We start from the raw sequence: 20,077 nt of genomic DNA, 5'->3' as shown, positions 1-20,077 counted from the left end.
TTTTTAGGCAGAATGTTTAGTATAATTTATCATATTTTCAACTCGTTACATTTACTATCAGAACAAATTATTTGGTTTTTTTTCTTATAACTAAAAAATAATGTTATTCTTTTGCAGCTAGAAATCTAATTAACACAAAAAAATGCTAAAATGGAACAATATATAATTCATTATTGCCAATATATATTCCACTAATATCCATGAAATTCAGAAAGAAAGATAACAGCCATTTAAAAGCACATGTAAAACACTAAAAGATCCATATAAAAGATAATATATTCAAATTGCATCTTAATGGCTGTAACATCCATCTTTACCAAGTCCACCTTTATGACCTGGTTATTTATAGGAGTTTCATTTATCTACACTTTTACCTGTATCAGGTCATGCAGGTAAACAAAGTTGTTATATTCAATATCATTTTCCCTGTTTCTAATGTAAACATAGTTTATAAGTGCTAGCTGAGTGAGATCAACCTTGAAGCTTTAGGCATTCATTTCTATACAGGCGAGTGGTGATGATAAGTGTATAAAAGGGTGTGAAGAGGATTTCCTATACATACTAACAGGAATTAACATCATTTATTGTACTTTTACTGATATATTTATCAAGAATTTGTTACAGGTAAATACTTACATTAAAAAGATGTTAATGATACAGAACCTATCACATGCATATTAAAATTAAATAAGAAACATGCTTACATTACTTAATCAAATTTTGTTAATACTGATGTTTAAATTCTTGTCACAAACTTTATAAAGCTAGAAATAGATGTATCTGTAGACAGAAACATATTTCAGAGCTGGCAACTGGAAAGTTTTGACCTAACTTTACTAAGTGTACTCTTATAGATGTATCTGTAGACAGAAACATATTTCAGAGCTGGCAACTGGAAAGTTTTGACCTAACTTTACTAAGTGTACTCTTAAGATTCATCCTGATGTGGTCTTTGATAGATATAAAGGAAGATGTGGTGTGAGTGCCAATGAGACAACTTTCCATCCAAATAACAATTTTTAAAAAGTAAAGCCAATGTACGGCCTTCAATACAGAGCCTTGGCTCACACCTAACAACAAGCTATAAAGGGCCCCAAAATTAACATTTATTAATAATTTGATATTTATTTTTTATTTTGAACTTTTGTTTATAAAATGAAGTTAACGAATTACCATGAATGCTAATTGATCAAATAGATAATAAATACATACACAAAAAACAATTGTGTACTATACAAATACAGCCTTTTTATGAAGTCGATACAAGGATATATTGACCTGAAAGAAGTATATTGACTGAGGACGAAGTCCGAGGTCGATATACTTCTTTGGGTCGATATATCCTGTATTGACCTCACTATATTTGTTATATTATTAATTTCCGAACATGCTTGTATCAAAATCGTCATTTAGGTTTATTGGAACTTTATAGATATTACATTATTTCCTTGACAATAACAACATATTAGTTGTTATTTCATTTACTTTTTTTTTTTTTACATCTTATGTATTTGAAGATTTTTTTTCGTCAAATAATCGATCACAGATATCATTTGTTTCAAAACGTTAAACAATATCCTGAAAATCATTACATGACGTCACAAAGTATATCGGTTTTTAGATATTCTAAAAATAACCGTGCGATATGCTTTTTGCAGGTCAATATGCTTTTTGCTATCCGCCGTTTTCTCTCTACCTTCGAAAATATAGTTTAACATGTGACTTTCCCTAAACGAATCAAATTTGTTAAAATATACGAATTAATAATATAAATCTATATCTATATTCAATGTTCCTGTTGATGGAGATTTATACAGATTACTTTCGCTTACTTTTTATTCATACAATTCCCTTGAACTTATTTTTGTAATAACTTAATAAGGGGGCAGGAGGATTTTTTCTAGTAAAATATTCTTTTGTATTTGTTTTATATGTCTTTAATCAATCGCTATAGTGTTATCTCATGAAAAAATGCTTGTTACATTTGCTTGATGATGTAACATGGAAATCACACATAAGTTGTATATATATTGGAAAAGAAAAGAAAGTTTGTCTTTACATATCATTATATCATCTTGTGCATTTCGAATTCCCTTCTCTCCTGAGCTAAGTTTTAATATTTAACTTTCTTGAAAGAAGAAATATAGTATCCCACTCAATGATGTGGTCTAATCTATATTCATAGACAATCATAGATTTAAGGTCGTTGAATCTTTTAATATATGATTTACAAAGGAGTAGGTCCGTTAAGACCTCTTTTTGGACCCAAAATATAGCGGTTTTACAAAATTGTTAAAATATAAACTTTTACTTAGTTATTGGATAGTAGAATGGTTCTGCTACATAAATATGGGCTTTTTTTGACAATACAATGCACATATATTGGGTACTAGCACCATGAAGTCGTGCTAAATTACTGAAATCTTCACAATTCCAGCATTTTAGTTAAACTTTAGACGGTTTCCGGGTAAAACGAAAGTGGCCGCATTCCTGTTCATCCAAAATATTGAAATGGAAGTTGTATTTGATGATAATACACAATTTATGAAAAGATTGAGGATGAACACGGATGCGGCCACTTTTGTTTTTGACAAAAACCATCTGAAAAGTGACATTTTTTCGGATATTTGGTAAATTTTTCATAGTTGAGCTTGAATCAGATCGTTTTTAATGACTTAATAAGTTAAAATCTTGCACATAAATTAATTGAATCATATGAAATAGACATTTAAGTGTTTAAAAAGTGGTCAAAATCTTTCGTCAGATGAAACTGAAATTTGAGGCCAAAATCGGTCCTTACCGGACCTACTCCTTTAATGGACACCACACCATGTACATATTTAAGATTTCAATCCAGGTCAATCCAAACTAACAAACTTTTGCTGACCTTAATTTATTCAAACCTTTTAACAATGGATTAATAATAGCAAATTAATCAAATAATTGTTTGCTGTCAATGTTGACAAACCATAAAGTTAACCTAATAACAACCTTGGTGGTATGATATACATATAACCTAGCTGCGAAAACGTAGCTCTATTGTCCTTTTGATTTTTTTTGTCCGCAAATATCAAAAATCATCAAAAGGACCTTAAGAGCTACGTTTTCGCAGCTACATATAACCATACAGTGTTTACAAATTGGGAGTTTAAAACAAATACAATTGATTCATCTAAGTCACTTAAAATACTGAATAAAATTGAGAATGGAAATGGGGAATGTGTCAAAGAGAGAACCAGACCATAGAACAGACAACAGACGAAGGTCAGAATATATGTTAACATGTGCAAATGTACTCAATGAAAGATAAAAAAAGAAATTCTTTTATGTATATCACTGTTTACCCATCACTAATAGAAGCCTGGACACATATATCTCTATCATAAAATGTGGCTGCTCAAGGGGAAGGGGATGTTTCAGGGTTGGAACCTCCCCCCCTTTTTTTTTTACATTCAATGCTTTTTATGAATAGGGACATATGATTAGTAGAACCTTAAAACTGGTAGGATCAGTCACCTCAAACAGTTGTCATATTTCTCGTGAATTCATTTGAAATTGTACTTCCTCAGAAAGGTTAGAAGTTACAGTCTGTACATGTAATGAATTTTTCAACTAATACTTGAGACTGTTTGATGACCTCTTGAGGTCTTCTTTGTGTTTATGTGTTGTTGGGTGGATGTCACTATGTTTTGAAAAAAATACCAGACCTTTTATTCAATATCCCAATATAAATCATATACATTGATTTCTTTACGTTTCTATATACATATCTCCATATGTTGTCAAGTACAAACAATATGTACTTTTAATACGTAAATGGGTGCAAACAAACTTATATCGCTGACAAGCTCTCACTCTCAAGAAACGCTCTGTTAAACGGCATACAAATTATAATAGTTTCATATTCAATTATTTCAATGACCAAAAACAGAAAAGAAAGGAAGTGTTCAACCAAATGTTGATTTTATCAATTTGAATAAATGTACTTGTGAAATTGGTCAAGTACATATTAAATCTAAAACTGGTCCAAAACTTTTTATGTTGTACAAACATTTATCAATAACTAAAATAAATATCCACTTTGATCCCAGATTTCCTTTGGAACAAAATGTTAAATATAGATTTGATATCTGAAAGTAGCAATTTCTTTTGAAAAACAAACTATGAATTAGTCATCTTTACAAAATATCATCTCAATCCATCAGAGTGAATTTAACCCCCCCCCCCCCCCCCCCCCTATTTGTTTTTTAGAATTTTGTATAGTCAAAAAGTCTTTGCGAGAAAGTTAAGCTATATCATTTATATCATGCCGCATTTATTATTTTATAAATAAAATAAAAAGTATTGATAACTTAATTTCATGGTTTGTAAGCTACAGACAGTACTAAACTCTCACATTTAATTTTGGAGAATACAGTAAAGCAACCAGAGAGAATACCATCACTACTGTACTTGGAAAATATTAAATTTGAGATACTTAATATGATAAATTTAACTTGATGAATTATACTACACATTCCATTTGCCAGGCATCCAGCTATCATTATGAATAGAGTAAGCAGCATGTAAATAAATAATCTTTCATCTGTTTTCTGGAATATAGATCAAGGTTATCAGTGTGCAAAGTAATTACTGACAACTGTTCTTCTATATAAATTGTAAAGTATTAGAATCATCTACAACCTCCTTTGATGGTTGAGTCTTGTAAAACATACTGCATGGCACAGATCTAAATCTAACCTCATAATATCTCCAAGATGTTCAAGGCAATCATCTGTATCCATGCCCTTACATTCGCAAGGCTATGTCTTTCAAAGTTCAATAAGCAAATAAATGATGGCAAGAACAAATATTGTTTTGACCATATAAGCATTGCATTTATACCAGTACAGCAAATATGTGCATGAATATAAAGATTTATTAAAATGTATGAACATTTTTCAATTATCTTCATAATTTTGGCTTTCAGAAAATTTACTAAAATTTATAAATACATGGCTAGCATGTATTTACAGCAAAAATATGTTAATTATATCTAGCTATAAATCTATAGTACAAAACCATAGGTTTATTCTAGATAAAAATCAGTTTACTTCCCCTGTCAAAGGTAGGGGGGAAAAATTGACAAAACTATAAAATGTCTAACATTCCTCAAAATAAGTGATCACGATAATACATGCATTATAATACCATTAGAATAAATTCTCTCATCATCTGCTCAAAATTTGCATTTTTATGAAACATTTACAACTACATGACCTTCATTAATAGATTTCTGTTAAATTGTTGTCAATATTGGGGGAAAAGTAAGGTTACAATGACCTTGGCTTGGGTTGTCTTTTCTCTTTTAAACAACTTATTGTTTTTTTCTTACAGATATGGTATTTTCCCCATTTTTTTATTTGTTCACCTATTTTTCTCTTCTTTTTTTTTTCTCTTCTAGCTTTCTAAATGTTAAAGTTTTTGATCTTGGCAACTTTTTTCAAACATTTTCTCCAAATTAGGGGAAAATGTAGCTTTCTTATAATTTAAACTATTCCAAGCCAATGTACTCTTCTATATATATTTGACCACACAAATTTTAAGTTCAGATTAAACAAAAAAGTTTAATATTTGCATGGTAGTACAACAATATAAAATGGTTGTTTATTCAGGGTGTATCCCATATCATAGTATTATATATCTATTCAAGAAGCGTAGGTGGATTTAACATATTATCAGATGTGTGGACTTCAGGTAAACATGAAAATTTTGACATATTAAACCAGTTGCTCTGGTGTAATCACATATAGGGAAGCAATTTAAATGAGACAACTATTATGTAATAGGACACCTAGAAGTATTTCAGAAACTATGCCTCATAACTGCTGAATCTTATGGTGTAAAAGATAGTATATTATATTAGTACTAGCTTTTTTCTTGATTTTGTGAGTAAAACTAAACATAAGTGTAAGTGTTCAACATAATACAAATTTCATTTAGACTGGTATGAAGAATTTGTTAAGACTGTAACTTTCAGTGACTTGTATATGTATGAAATATTTTCAGCTAGAAATTACACACTCTAGACATGATTGTATAACTTGAACATAAACAAGATGTAGTGGGAATACAAACCTAAGACCTTGAACTACTCATATACACAAACAATATACCACAGTGAAGTAGTTTCTGTAGTAATCACATGCAGTCTGTATCATCTTATAACTATAAGTTATAATTAGCTGAGTCAAGCTGTACTTGTTTCATCTGTTTATGTAGTATACTCTATTATAACTTGACATAAACTGAGAATTATTTTGGCATAACTGTATGTTATATCAAAGAGGAATAGCATTCAAAACTATGACATAAAGGATAAGTCATTATAAAGTGAGTATCTTTTATCAATATTTTTGGCAAAATTATTGAGGAGGAATTATTATAATTCTATTTTCTGTGATATAAGTCATTTTTAAATAAACTTATCTTGTTTTTAGGTTAAAAATAATAGGGAACACATATTTTCTTAGGGTATATTATGCAATGCAATGTCCAGACAGGTAAATTGATAAATTTTATTCTTGTAATGGACAATCATGCTATAAATAAGGCCATTAAATAGTGAAGATTATAGACTTGCAACAAGGCATATGAACCCATTGTTCCTTGTGAACCTTGTAATAAAATTGAGAATGGAAATGGGGAATGATTTTTTGAACTTGAAATCATTGAAAGCTTGTTAACTTGTGATATAATGTGTAGTTTTCAACTTCTTTCTTGATTAACAGACTCTGTGGTCAAATTCTGAGTGTAATGATCCAATAGAGTGTACAGGTATGCAGCAGCAATCAAACAACACAATCAAAGGATAACATTGACATATTTTTTTATGCTTTACCCTGAAATCTAGATGTCTTTTGACAAAGCATCATTGGTTTGCTATTTTATTAACCTTAGTCTACATTTCATACCTCTATTTAATCATATAGCATATGTTTTGTTGGGACTGTGTACTTCGTTCTGTCCTCTTGACATATTTTCTAGTATTTTGTTTCTTATTAATCAAATTATTAAAATTGTTATCTTTATTTAAACACTAATTATTCAAATTCTGGGAAGAGACACAAAATGGTACAAATACTTTTTTTATTTTCAAATGTATTAAATCTCACCCAGGTAACAAGGTAATAAACTTAAACAAAAGATTGATATGTGATTTTATAGGGAAATAAGTTAATTTTCAGGTGTAGTGAGTTTGAAATCAATACCACTGATGTTGATGTAAAGTTGTCAATTTTCGATTATTTCAAACCTAGTTAAACCACACCTGTTGTCCTGCTTGTGGTTATCAGACAACAAAATTCAATGAATATTTAGGGATATTAAATACAGATACATTCATATATTTCAAATCAACTTGAGTGGAAGAAATATTTAGATACCTGAGAAACACCTTAAGGTAAAGGTTACAAATGCTATGCATGATATGATTTTTGTGTTTGTTGGTTAGATATGTCCACGTGTATATTTCAATAATTCAGCTCTTTAAATGATGCTTAATACTACAGAAAATTGCATCAAAATGTATGCTTATTCATATTTATTTCATAACAGTTAATCAATCATTATTGATGACAGTTCTTTAATGTGTACGCTTTTTCTTCACATTAAAATATTTTTTCCATAAGTATTTGGATTAAATTACATACAAATTTTATATCATACAAATCTTGACAACAACTATCAAGTTCATCTTAAAGATAAAATATGTAAGGGTATGTCATACAGGTATGTAGGGCAATAAATCTCTGCTTTCAAAATTGTTACAAAATTCAGCAAAAAGACTTCAGGGAGTGCAAACATAAGTAAAACAAGAGTAGTTATTAAAATTTCATTCTTATAGAATTGAACTCTCTATTTTCTTACATACAAAATCATAGACTTTTTTTGCACTACATGTTTTAGTGAAATAATATATGTAACCAAGTAAACTCCTATCAGATTATATTAAGACCAGGCTTATAAATATGATCACATTATCTAGATAACATTGTAATAATATAATGATCTGGCCTTTCAAAGTCAATCATATATGAACTTGTCCACCCACAGACCTACCGAACATAATTATGTCCAGATAAATGTCAAATCTGACCTTATTATTAACAGTGTCCCATTACTATATTACTGGACAATAGTGACCAACTTATGTTGTCAAATCAAGTTTTGTTGAACTTTAAGGGAATTTGTAAAATTTGTTTCAAAAATTACAATCATAATGGGAAGATCTATGTCATTTAAACAAATATTTGTCAGATTTAAAAAAAAAAACCCAACCAATAAAACTATATAAACTTTAAAGAAATTTTTGTAGAAATTATTAATGCATCCATGATATAACAGCCACTGAATCATGCTGTTTCACTAATGTTAATATAAACCATACTCCTACCAGTACATAGTTCCTTAGTATTCTCAAAACCTTACATTCACACATTTATATTTTGTACACAGGGATAATTTGCTCTATATAACTCAACTCATGTTTTAAAGGTCATGAAAAAGGTTAAAAGAGTTTATCAATTTATTATAATTTATATAAATTCCTTTCCATGTATAATTTCTATAATTGTAAACTAACATGGACTAATTATTTTCTTTTGTTCTTTTACAGACTAAAACCTAACATATAACAGAATGGGATCTGGTGATGGAAGTGGTGAAGGAAAAGGCAAAGCAGAATTATGTCCAGGAATATTATGGGCAATATTGTGGTTTCTGATCTTGTGGTTCCTAGCATGGCCAGTTGCCTTCTTTATAGCTTGGCTCTATGTACTTTTAATTCCATTCAGTGCCTGTATAGAACCACTCAAAGGTGTATGTGAAGCCATTTTAAAAGTAGTAAATCTTCCTTTGACTTGTGCCGAAAATATGATTGCAATGAAACCACTGTGTGGATAAAAACTAGATTTTATACATCTTTTATACAATGTATCTATTTATTCAAACTAAAATATTAGCTTATTTATGACAAAAAACTGTATATTTTTGTTTAAGTTGCAACAAATATGTTGATATTTTTTGATTTTTATTAAATTCAATATACTTTTTGACATATTGTCTTATGGTATATGAACATATATTCTTAAGTCATGTAGTAGAGGAGTTGAATATGCTTGGCCCAATATTCAGTGCAAACTATAAACGTACCATGTGTGATTATACATTTGCCCTATCATGAACAAGGTAAATAGATAAAAAAAAAATTAAAAAAAATGACAAGGTTCCATTACAACAAACCATGACAAAATTGATAGATTTTGTAAAATCTCTTGATTTATCCAAGACTAAGAGAAAATTTGATTTCAAGTATGATTGATTTTAAATAGTTATTTGTTTAATTTCAGTGGCAAACATTTCATGCTTATTCAGGACGATTAATGTCATATTTTTTAATACTATTTTTCACATCTGCAGGATTTTTTAAGCTCAACAATATAAAAAAATGGGAGATGCAGTTTAGTGCTGATGAGACAAATATCCACCAAAGTTCAAATGAAGTGGATGTGAGCATTATATGTTCACTGTCCAGCCTCAAACAATGAGAAAAAAACCCATACTTTTATGGTCAGCTGAAAAAAGCCCAGATTTGAAATCTATGAAAGGATTCAATTGAGAAAACTTACTGCCTAATTTATGACAAAATGAAAAACAAATATGACAGACATGAACCAATAACAACCATTCAATTAGAGGCTCCTGACTTGGGACAGGCACAAGGAAAGATTATAGAAAGTTAAACATGATTGTGAATTCTCAACCCTCCCCTAACTTTGGAGAGTGATGGAAGACTCGCCAAGGAAAGAAAAGAAGCAATCAAATGCTGAAAATAAATAAAACAATGCAACACCATAAAAACCTTTAAAAAGACGGAGACAGCAAATTAGTAATCGCAAATGCATGTAAACACAGAAACAGCACAACTACGTGAATGCTAGATTGTGACAATAGTTTCTATTTCAAAAGTGTCTATTTCATTTGAATCAATTAGTTTATGTGAAAGATTTTAACTGATTAAGACATTAAAAACGATCCGATTCATGGTCAAATATGAATAATCTACCAAATATGCCAAAAAATGTCACTTTTCAGATGTTTTTTTGTCAAAAATGAAAGTGGACGCATCCGTGTTCATCCTCAACCTTTATATATGTTATGTATTATCATGAATACAACTTATATTTCAATATTAAGGATGAACACGAATGCGGCCACTATCGTTTTACATGAAAACCGTCTTAAATTTAACTTAAATGCTAGAATTGTGTAGAATTCAGTAATTTAGCAAGACTTTGTGGTGCTAGTACCTGATATATGTGCATTGTTACCGGTATGTCAAAAACAGCCCATATTTATGTAGCAGAAGCATTATACTGTCCAATAAACAACTAAAAGTTTACATTTTAACAACTTTGTAAAACTGCTATATTTTGGGGCCAAAAAAGGGTCTTACTGAACCTACTCCTTTAGTAATTTATTGCAATAATGCACTTTTAATAAGGTTAAAGGAAAAAAATCAAATATCGATAAAATCACAAAACAAAACAAATATAATTAATCACCATAAGTATGACAAATACTCATGGGGAAATGCATGTACAAGAAACAGAGGAAATAATCTGGTGTAATACAACATTCCCAACTACCGGTATATCAATTTTCCAAATAAATATACCGGTATTGTTAATTGTGTCTTAAAACCTTCAGATTGTTCATATGAAGCAGCCCTTCAACTTCACTAATTCTATCATACTAGCAGACCTCAAGTGCCTGTACTTAAACTATAAATCAGTAATAAATAAAGTAAATACTTATTAAGCCCCCTCTTGGTAAGATTTCCTGTTGACCCCAATTTCTGCACTTCTTTGCCCTTTCCATCAAAGGAGGAGAGGTTCAAAATGATTTATTCATTTTCAAAATAAAGACAATCAAATTTCTTTTAACAACACATCATCACAGGTTTTTGCCATGCAGCAATGTTTTTTGGCTGACTTGAATGAAAATCACAAACTATTTACTAGATACCCTTAAGATAATTCAATCTCTTAAGTTTGATAAAGAAGTTTCCGAGAAGAAGATCAAAGATTACGAAAATAAATGATGGCACCCATTGCACCAGGTGTGCAAAAAAGACGAAAACCCAAACAATAATGTCAATGGTCCACAAAACTCTAAACAGAAACTGAATATTGAGCGACATAAATCCTCACATAAAAAAGATCAATGAATCATAACTATCACTATCAATACCTATTTAAGGTTGTACATAACACTGCAGGGAGATAACTCTGTGAGAATCAGCTGAACGTGTTAATCCAGGAAGCTAAAAGTGATTTACTTTTCTATACTGCTTGTCATTAAATCAGGAATGGATGAACAGGAGGTTACGAAGAAGAAGAAGATATTTCATTTCCAATTATGGGCCCTTAAGGGCATAAACATTACAACATCAATAATTTGCATAATAAAATACAAACAATGTAATAAAAAAATAAACCAGATGCTCCGCAGGGCGCAGCTTTATACGACCGCAGAGGTTGAACCCTGAACGGTTGGGGCAAGTATGGACACAACATTCAAGCTGGATTCAGCTCTAAATTTGGATTTTGATTAAATACTTGACACATCATAGGTTTCTGACACAGAATGAATGTGGTCTAATGAACTTAAAAAATTTTTTTTGCCTTTGAGCAATTCACTATGCTGTTGACTATTAATCCTCTCAAAAAAATGTTTGAAGAAATTTTCTTTTTATATATGAAATCTAAAATGATAAAAATTGACCCCCCAATTTTTTTTTCACATCCCCCTTTCCCTTATTTCAAAACTGATCTCAATTCAAATTTCTAATGAAGTTTGCAACAATAACCACTCAATTAAATACATCATAAAATATTAAAATGTAAAAAAAGTGCTTGACATGTTATCATTGAATGGTAAAGATTGTTTTAATCTATCAGTTGGTAGTAAAAGTGAATATACATTGTATATTGTATAAAACAATGATTTAAGTTGATTCAACTACTATTCTGGACAAAGAAAGATAACTCCAATTGAAATCCAATTGGAATTTCTTGCTATTGCACAATATTATGCAATTAAATATTTCTTGCTATTGTGCAATACTGTGCAATTGAAAATATTTGCTATTGCACAATACTGTGCAATTGAAGATTTCTTGCTATTGCACAATACTGTGCAATTGCAGATTTCTTGCTATTGCTGAATACTGTGCAATTGAAAATTTCTTGCTATTGCACAATACTTAATATAACAATTTTGGATCCTGATTTGGACCAACTTGAAAACTGGGCCCATAATCAAAAATCTAAGTATATGTTTAGATTCAGCATATCAAAGAGGCCCAAGAATTCAATTTTTGTTAAAATCAAACTTAGTTTAATTTTGGACCCTTTGGACTTTAATGTAGACCAATTTTAAAACGGGACCAAAAATTAAGAATCTACATACACAGTTAGATTTGGCATATCAAAGAACCCCAATTATTCAATTTTTGATGAAATCAAACAAAGTTTAAATTTGGACCCCAATTTGGACCAACTTGAAAACTGGGCCAATAATAAAATCTAAGTACATTTTTAGATTCAGCATATCAAAAAACCCCAAGGATTCAATTTTTGTTAAAATCAAACTAAGTTTAATTTCGGACCCTTTGGACCTTAATGTAGACCAATTTGAAAACGGAACTGAAAATTAAGAATCTACATACACAGTTAGCGTCGGCATATCAAATAACCCAAATTATTCAATTTTTGATGAAATCAAACAAAGTTTAATTTTGGACCCTTTGGGCCCTTTATTCCTAAACTGTTTGGACCAAAACTCCCAAAATCAATACCAACCTTCCTTTTATGGTCATAAACCTTGTGTTTAAATTTCATAGATTTCTATTTACTTATACTAAAGTTATGGTGTGAAAACCAAGAAAAATGCTTATTTGGGTCCCTTTTTGGCCCCTAATTCCTAAACTGTTGGGACCTCAACTCCCAAAATCTATATCAAAATTCCTTTTGTTGTCATAAACATTGTGTTTAAATTTCATTGATTTCTATTTACTTAAACTAAAGTTATTGTGCGAAAACCAAGAAAATGCTTATTTGGGCCCTTTTTGGCCCCTAATTCCTAAAATGATGGGACCAAAACTCCCAAAATCAATCCCCACCTTCCTTTTGTGGTCATAAACCTTGTGTTAAAATTTCATAGATTTCTATTCACTTTTACTAAAGTAAGAGTGCGAAAACTAAAAGTATTCGGACGACGACGACGCAGACGACGACGCCAACGTGATAGCAATATACGACGAAATTTTTTTCAAAATTTGCGGTCGTATAAAAATGAGAACTCTTTCAGTTCTTAAAGAATATATATTAAGATTTTTGAAGAAGCAAATCAAACATCAATGAATAAGCCTCTGTACTTTTTTCATGACATCAGAACAAAATGAATAAGTTAAAAATCCAAATAACAAGTGAATGACTGAAGGGAATGAAACTTTTATAGTAAATGAAATGAAGACTAAAGGATATCTCTCAAGATCAACTTTCTTAATATAGTATTCACTATATAACTGTAAATATATGTTGTTTGACAATTTTAAGTTCTCGGCTTTCATTTTCAAAGTGAAATGATGAAAAAGCTAAGAAACAGTATTAACTTCTAAATACTGTGATCTTGAGTGCTCATAAATCAAAGAGCTGAAAGCTCTGAAGAAAAATGACGCCACTGTCTCTAATATTGGGATAGTTTTTATGCAAGTCTTGATTTTCACATACCGTAATTAGTTTAACAATGCAACATGTATCGTAAGCATATAATTGATATTCGTATATGTGTGTGTGTGTGAAGTGAAGGTGACAACTGGCTGGTTTTTTAAGACAAATGAATAGGTCAAGACTAGCTGAATTGTACAAATAAATACCGTAGAAAGGCTTGTATATTTCTCACTGGTACATAGTCTGAATCTGAGTCCGTTCGCTTCCATTCACGTTTGCGCCCACTCATTTTCACCCCTTTCACTTTCACACCCTACATGTTCGCACCCAATCTTAATTGGTTTTGTGTTTAATAACTATGTAAGCAAGTGTTTTCTTATAAGTATAATTGTTGTCATTGTCTCAAAATAAAGTGAGACAGCAATTTTTTTTTTGTGTTGAATAAATCTTTTAATTATGTTTTGGATAAGGTATTGCTAAAAATAATAATAATCCTTTCTAAATAAAGTGGTATTTTGTCAACATTTTATTTTGTGTTGAATAACTCTTAATCATGTTTTGGTTAGTGTATTGCTATAACTTGTTTCATTGACTTGTTTCAAAATGAAGTGAGATTCTGACTATGTTTGTTTCTGCGTGTTGAATAAATTTTATCATGTTTTGGTTATATTAGTGGATTGCTATATTTTGGTTTCTATGTTTTATTGTTTCGTTGTTTCAGATCAATGGGACCAAGCTGTTAAAAACAATTATCTTTTGTGTTTTTTCCTTTAAAATCTTCAATGTTTTACTCATACCAAGCTATAAATACATTCAGTATTTACACCAAAGCAATTTAAAACAACAACCATAATTTTCCAATTATTCAACTTGAATTTGAATTAAAATTGGGCGTGAATGAGTAGAGTGTGAATGTGCGAACGTGTAGGGTGCGAAAATGTATTGGGCACAAACAGACCTGATGCCACACAGTCTGAACCCCCTTCTCCCACAAAATATTAAGTAAATAATCTTTTTGTTACTGCTATCAAAGGTCTAATGAAACTCAGATAGTTTCAAACATTTGTCAAAGAATTCTAGTCAAACTGGCACCTAGTTAAATTGGCACCTGAACGTCGTAGGAAGGCGTCCCAGAAAAATAATAAAATAGCCTTGCCAGACGTCATAATTATTTGGACTAATACATGAGATATTGTGTATTTTTCTGCATTATTTTAACCAGTTGAGCATTTTACAGGATTGTTGGTTTAATGCTGTTCAAACTTTACTGAAAAACAAACACCTTAAATTTGCTAATTATTTGGCATGAAAGTTTTATTTATTGAAAGGGACTCATAGTTTTCCATTTTATTTTAATAATTGACTTGTTTTTACAATTACACAAATTGTCTAATTGTTAAAACAACAGCTTTGGTAAGGGCTTCGTTGTTTACCTTTATACACTACATATTCACTTTCGTTTCGTGGTTTACCAAAATACACAACAACATATTCACTATGTACTTGGTAACAGTAATTAATTAATTGAATAGAAAATATTATATCAAATATTATTGGATGCCGAATTGACGTCGAATAGGTGCCGATTTGACTAGATGCCGATTTAACCAGGTGCCGACTTGACTTGTACGTTTCAATTCCTCTGCGATCGTTTGCGGTATTTTCTTCAGAAAACCTATTTCCATCATCAAAGAGAAGAAGAAACTGCTTTAAAATGATTCTGGAACGCTTCATGATTGTTAAAATAAGTTTAATTCACTCAAAAACAATTTAAAACTTGCGATTAAACAGGAAGTTTCCAAAGCACGTGTAAAAGAAGAAATTAACCGGTGAGAGTGGAAATCCGTATATGACAGATATCCCTATAGTACGACTTTGAAAGTAAAACAGTTCAATCCTTTTGTAAAACAATCTTTAATATACCTATCACATTAATGTTTGAATGGTCTTAAGCTTATTCAAACCATATAAGTCGGTATGAAACACCAAAACGGAATGAACAATAACCGATTACGTTTTGTAGTTTACAAATTCTAAAACTGGTTCCCGTCAAACTACAACACTTTGTTCGAGTGTAGTGGAATACAAGCAAAAACCAGTGTAAACTGGGTCCTGGCTGGTTTAATACTACACAATGATGCATAATGATAACACAAGCAGATTCCAGTTTGTTTGGAAAATAGGAAATACGAAACCAAGCGCGGTAGGCAGAGCAATGTAATGAAGTTCAGGTCGGCAGTTATGGAACAATGACTGCGTCATTTTCCAAAAACTGTTTAAGCTCTTTGCTTTCGTTAAATATATAGCAAGTCTATTCATGTATTTAAGTCAACTAGTTTTATTGCAATGATTTTGTTCTTTTCAACTACACTAAAAAAACTTGAAAAGGACTTCAGGTATACAGATAAGAATACTATGACCATCAAGACCAGTAACCACAACATCAGACAAACAAACAATGTAACCAGTATGAATAATAACCAGTGTTATATAATAATAAATCAAATACTAGTAATATTTACTTTTGTACAAACAGGTGGTAATATTTTACTGCTATCTCAAGAGGGGAATATATTCAGTTTGTCTTCATAATTGTAATCAGCTACATTAAAAGTTTTCCTATCAAACATAACTTGTTGATTGTATATGTACTTGGCAACAATACACTTCATGTAAATAAATAAATACAACTGCTCCTAAGCAAAGTAAAGACCTCAGAGATATTCCAGTGATAAAAACTCGATCACAAAGAACAATTAACTTCAATATAGACCACATTTTGTAGCTGATATAGATATATAACAAGAATTTTATCAACCATAATCTAGATCATCACATACACATGTTCAGATAAGGGGAAATAACTGTATAAAGCACTTAATCAAATATAAGACTGAATAATGCTAAGAGATCTTGCTTTGTATATGACTTCATGGTTTCTGTCCATAGCAATAAACTATACTTTGAATGTAAACTATATATTGTCATAACACCATGAATGGCCCCACTAACCAAAAAAAAGCTTGAGGCAATTTTTTTGAGTGAAAATTTGAAAATGGAAGTGACTTTGACTGTATAACAGTTATATTCACAAAATTTTCCAAGTTTAAAGCCCATAAAACAGTGGAGCAGAATTAGACATAATTCTATCTGTAACTCATCAAAATAGACTTATAAATAAATTTACTAAAAATCATCTCAATATGTGACATCTTAGAAAAAAAAGTCTGTATAACAGTCATTTTCACAAAAAGTCCAAAGCTTATAATTTGGAAAAAATCAGCTGGGGTGACCGAAACTTACACTTGATCTGTAACTGCTCATAGTAGACCCACATACTGCAGATTCATGTATTTTTGTGGGTACAAACTTTTGTGGATTGATGTGATACAATTGTTAGATTATTTGCACTTCAATGAAGATCTAAATCTAAATTTTGTATCCTTGAAAGCAATGAAAATTGGTATCCCATGAATCCACAGTACTTGAAATTGGATAAATTTGTAAAGGCATTTAGATAAAGTCTGTATAACTTGTTTTCATAAAATACTCAAAATCCAACTATAACTAGGAATGCCTATATCTTGGTATGACAAATCCCAAAAAACACTTAGATTATAAATTCATTTTGCAGCCTAAGGTGCATAACTCATGTTTATAGAAGATTATGTATAACCCGGGTTGAATTCTGTCACATCAATTTAAAGGAATCGCTGATAAATAGCTGATATTATAAGCATTAATGGAAAAAGACCATATTTTTATAATAAATAACCTAAAACATCAATCAGATCAAAATAGCGCACACAAGACCTCATGTCCAGTTGAAGATTCTATGTTTATGTCACGGGGGGGTCTCAACATGGGATTTTGGGTACAGGTGTGCAGCTGGGATTTTAAAAACACCCCCCATTCATATATTGAATAATTGTGAAATCCCTACCTATACATATATTTCACAGCGAAATCATAACCCATTCATATATTTATCAGCTCAAATAGTACCTAGTGATTAAGCAAGACACACAATGTCAATGAGAATAGACGCAGCAAATTAAGTGCAAATAAATCGATGTGTTACGCAACTAGTGCAAAAGGTTCGATATCTACTGGGTAATTTACTGAAGATTATTAATTGTGACAGTGTAATTAAATTTAATCAATATCAAAACTTGTGTAAATAAGTTTCAGCAGATGTGGAAATTTTAATGACAAAGAGTTTGGGAAATTCAGTGAAGATCGTTGCACAACAAACTGAAATTTATGACCCATTGATATATCACAATCGGTCAATTACTACCTATTGATATATTTCCTCGGTAAAATTGCACCCCATTGATATATTTGACGGATAAAAAAAGGGACCCATTCCAGCGGCACATATGTATATACCTTTATATAGGAAGAGACCCCCCCCCCCCCCCCCGTGGTTTTTGTTCATATTAAGTCAAGACACCAACCTTCAAAGCAAAATTATTTTGATTTTGAGATAGTTGAAGCAGTGATTCCCAGAAGTGTCCAACGAGTAGATTTTCTTGAAATTGATGACTACTAAAGATGATGGGTGCCAAGTGTGCAAAGGTGATTCAAAATTCAACTTACTGGTTGCTTGATAGCTTCTGACATTGCTGTAATGGTGGTGATAAAAGTTCCTATCAAATCATGTGACCCATCATTGTCATAATCAAACACATCAAACTAAAAAATAATTTTATAAAAACAAAACATTCTTTTTAGTATTCAACTACATTAACATGATGAAGGTTAACATATCTATAAAAGACTTCTTTACTAATCAAATTATCAGTACAATTCATATAGTTTATGTTCTTTTTTTATTTTATCAAGAATTTTACCATTACAGGTATTAAGATGCAATGTCGCTTTTACAAATGCTAATACAAATGTAATATGAAATATAGGGTTTTAATTTGTACATTGATACCAAAAAAGTGTTTACGAATTCCAGTGAGATCTATGAAATGCATGCCCTGCACATGTTTTTCTTCAAAAAAATATAAATGTTGAATTTTGTAGAGGCTGTCACAGAAATATATATATAGATGTATGACAAGTTATGGATTTATTAACTCCATATAATAATTGTGAGATCATTTATTTTACTTTGAAGGACTATTTAGAAAAATGTCCTTCTTTAGAGCTCCAAGAACTGCTCAGTAAATACTGACAATGTTTATAGTCATTCAAATATCAGACAAGACTCATAATCTGAAATTCCACTTCTGAAACCTGTAATGTAAATAGTTATGCCAAGTTATTCAACATATATGAATACATACTTTGATGTCTTTGTTTTTATCCCCTCCACACATAACATTTGCAGCTAGATTAAATGGACGCCATGTTGGATTAAGTGTGTTCTTTATTACCTGTAAATTATAGTAATTATGCATTGTAGTTCAATTATACAAAATTTTATTTTAGCTAACAGATATACTTTTCTCTCCCTTTTTTAGGCATAATTCATAATCCCAATTCTGTTAAAATAACAGTAAATTTTGTCACTCATTTACCACACAACAAATTCTATAACACAGCCATTCTTTTACTAAATTACTAACTGGACTCAATTCCATTTAAAACAAGCTAAGTTTTGTTTCCGATTCTGAACTGCTTATAATAGGCTATTGAACTGGAGTAAAAGTCACCTCTGCAAAAGTCTTATAGGTGACAACATGATTTGATTGACCATTATAAAATCTATGTGTCAGAGATGACCACAAACATATTTTATTTAAGGTGAGAGGTACGTAAATGAACGCCTCTAGCGGAATACGGGAAATTCGACGACTGTTGTTATGGGAGTTATCTCCCGTACACCAGAAAAAAATGTCTTCAAGATGTCGGAACATGTACCGCTTCGTCGGAATAATGGTCAAGTATTGAATGCACCTCATCAAAATATATCAAAATTTATTAAAGTATATAAATGAAATATCTTGTCACAGTTAAACAGTGCTTCCCTCTCATGAAAATAAAGTAACTTGGCTTTACATGATAGTCGGAGAGTGAGCTGACCAACGTAAAGCTTGCAAGAACTGCTTTTCACCATAATGTTTCTACAAAACTGTTCAAAAGAACAAAGAATCGGTCCCGGAAGTATTTTGTATAAGCATTGGGGTAACTGTACATACATTAACTTACTACATGCTGGTAAACGGCAGAGACCAGAGACTTGACTTGAAAATCGGGAATGTTGATACAGGACGTGAAAACCAAATGTAGTATTGATAAGAATATTATAAGCACGTACCGTGATGCATTACACACATACACTCATA

The 20,077-nt window shown here is 30.8% G+C and overlaps 1 protein-coding gene and 1 long non-coding RNA gene across 7 annotated transcripts in view; one reads left to right on the top strand and one right to left on the bottom strand.

Moving 5' to 3' along the window:
• LOC134721385 (copine-3-like) overlaps window positions 1-20,077 on the bottom strand; it is a 62,302-nt gene that overhangs the window by 22,012 nt on the left and 20,213 nt on the right. For all 6 annotated transcript variants that reach the window (XM_063584346.1, XM_063584352.1, XM_063584347.1 and 3 more), the window contains exons 7-8: window positions 19,076-19,165; window positions 18,378-18,473 (exon numbers count right to left, since the gene is read on the bottom strand). In XM_063584346.1, coding sequence (XP_063440416.1) covers window positions 18,378-18,473; window positions 19,076-19,165 — 186 coding nt within the window. The remainder of the gene's footprint in view (window positions 1-18,377; window positions 18,474-19,075; window positions 19,166-20,077) is intronic.
• On the top strand, window positions 297-9,095 carry LOC134721386 (uncharacterized). The gene is made up of 2 exons (XR_010107846.1): window positions 297-624; window positions 8,657-9,095. It is a non-coding gene; the product is annotated as an uncharacterized LOC134721386 (long non-coding RNA).

Source organism: Mytilus trossulus, chromosome 6 (assembly GCF_036588685.1).
Source record: "Mytilus trossulus isolate FHL-02 chromosome 6, PNRI_Mtr1.1.1.hap1, whole genome shotgun sequence".
NCBI classification, from domain to species: Eukaryota; Metazoa; Mollusca; class Bivalvia; order Mytilida; family Mytilidae; genus Mytilus; species Mytilus trossulus.
Note: the sequence above shows the minus strand (reverse complement) of the source record. Positions and strands in the feature narration are given on the sequence as shown.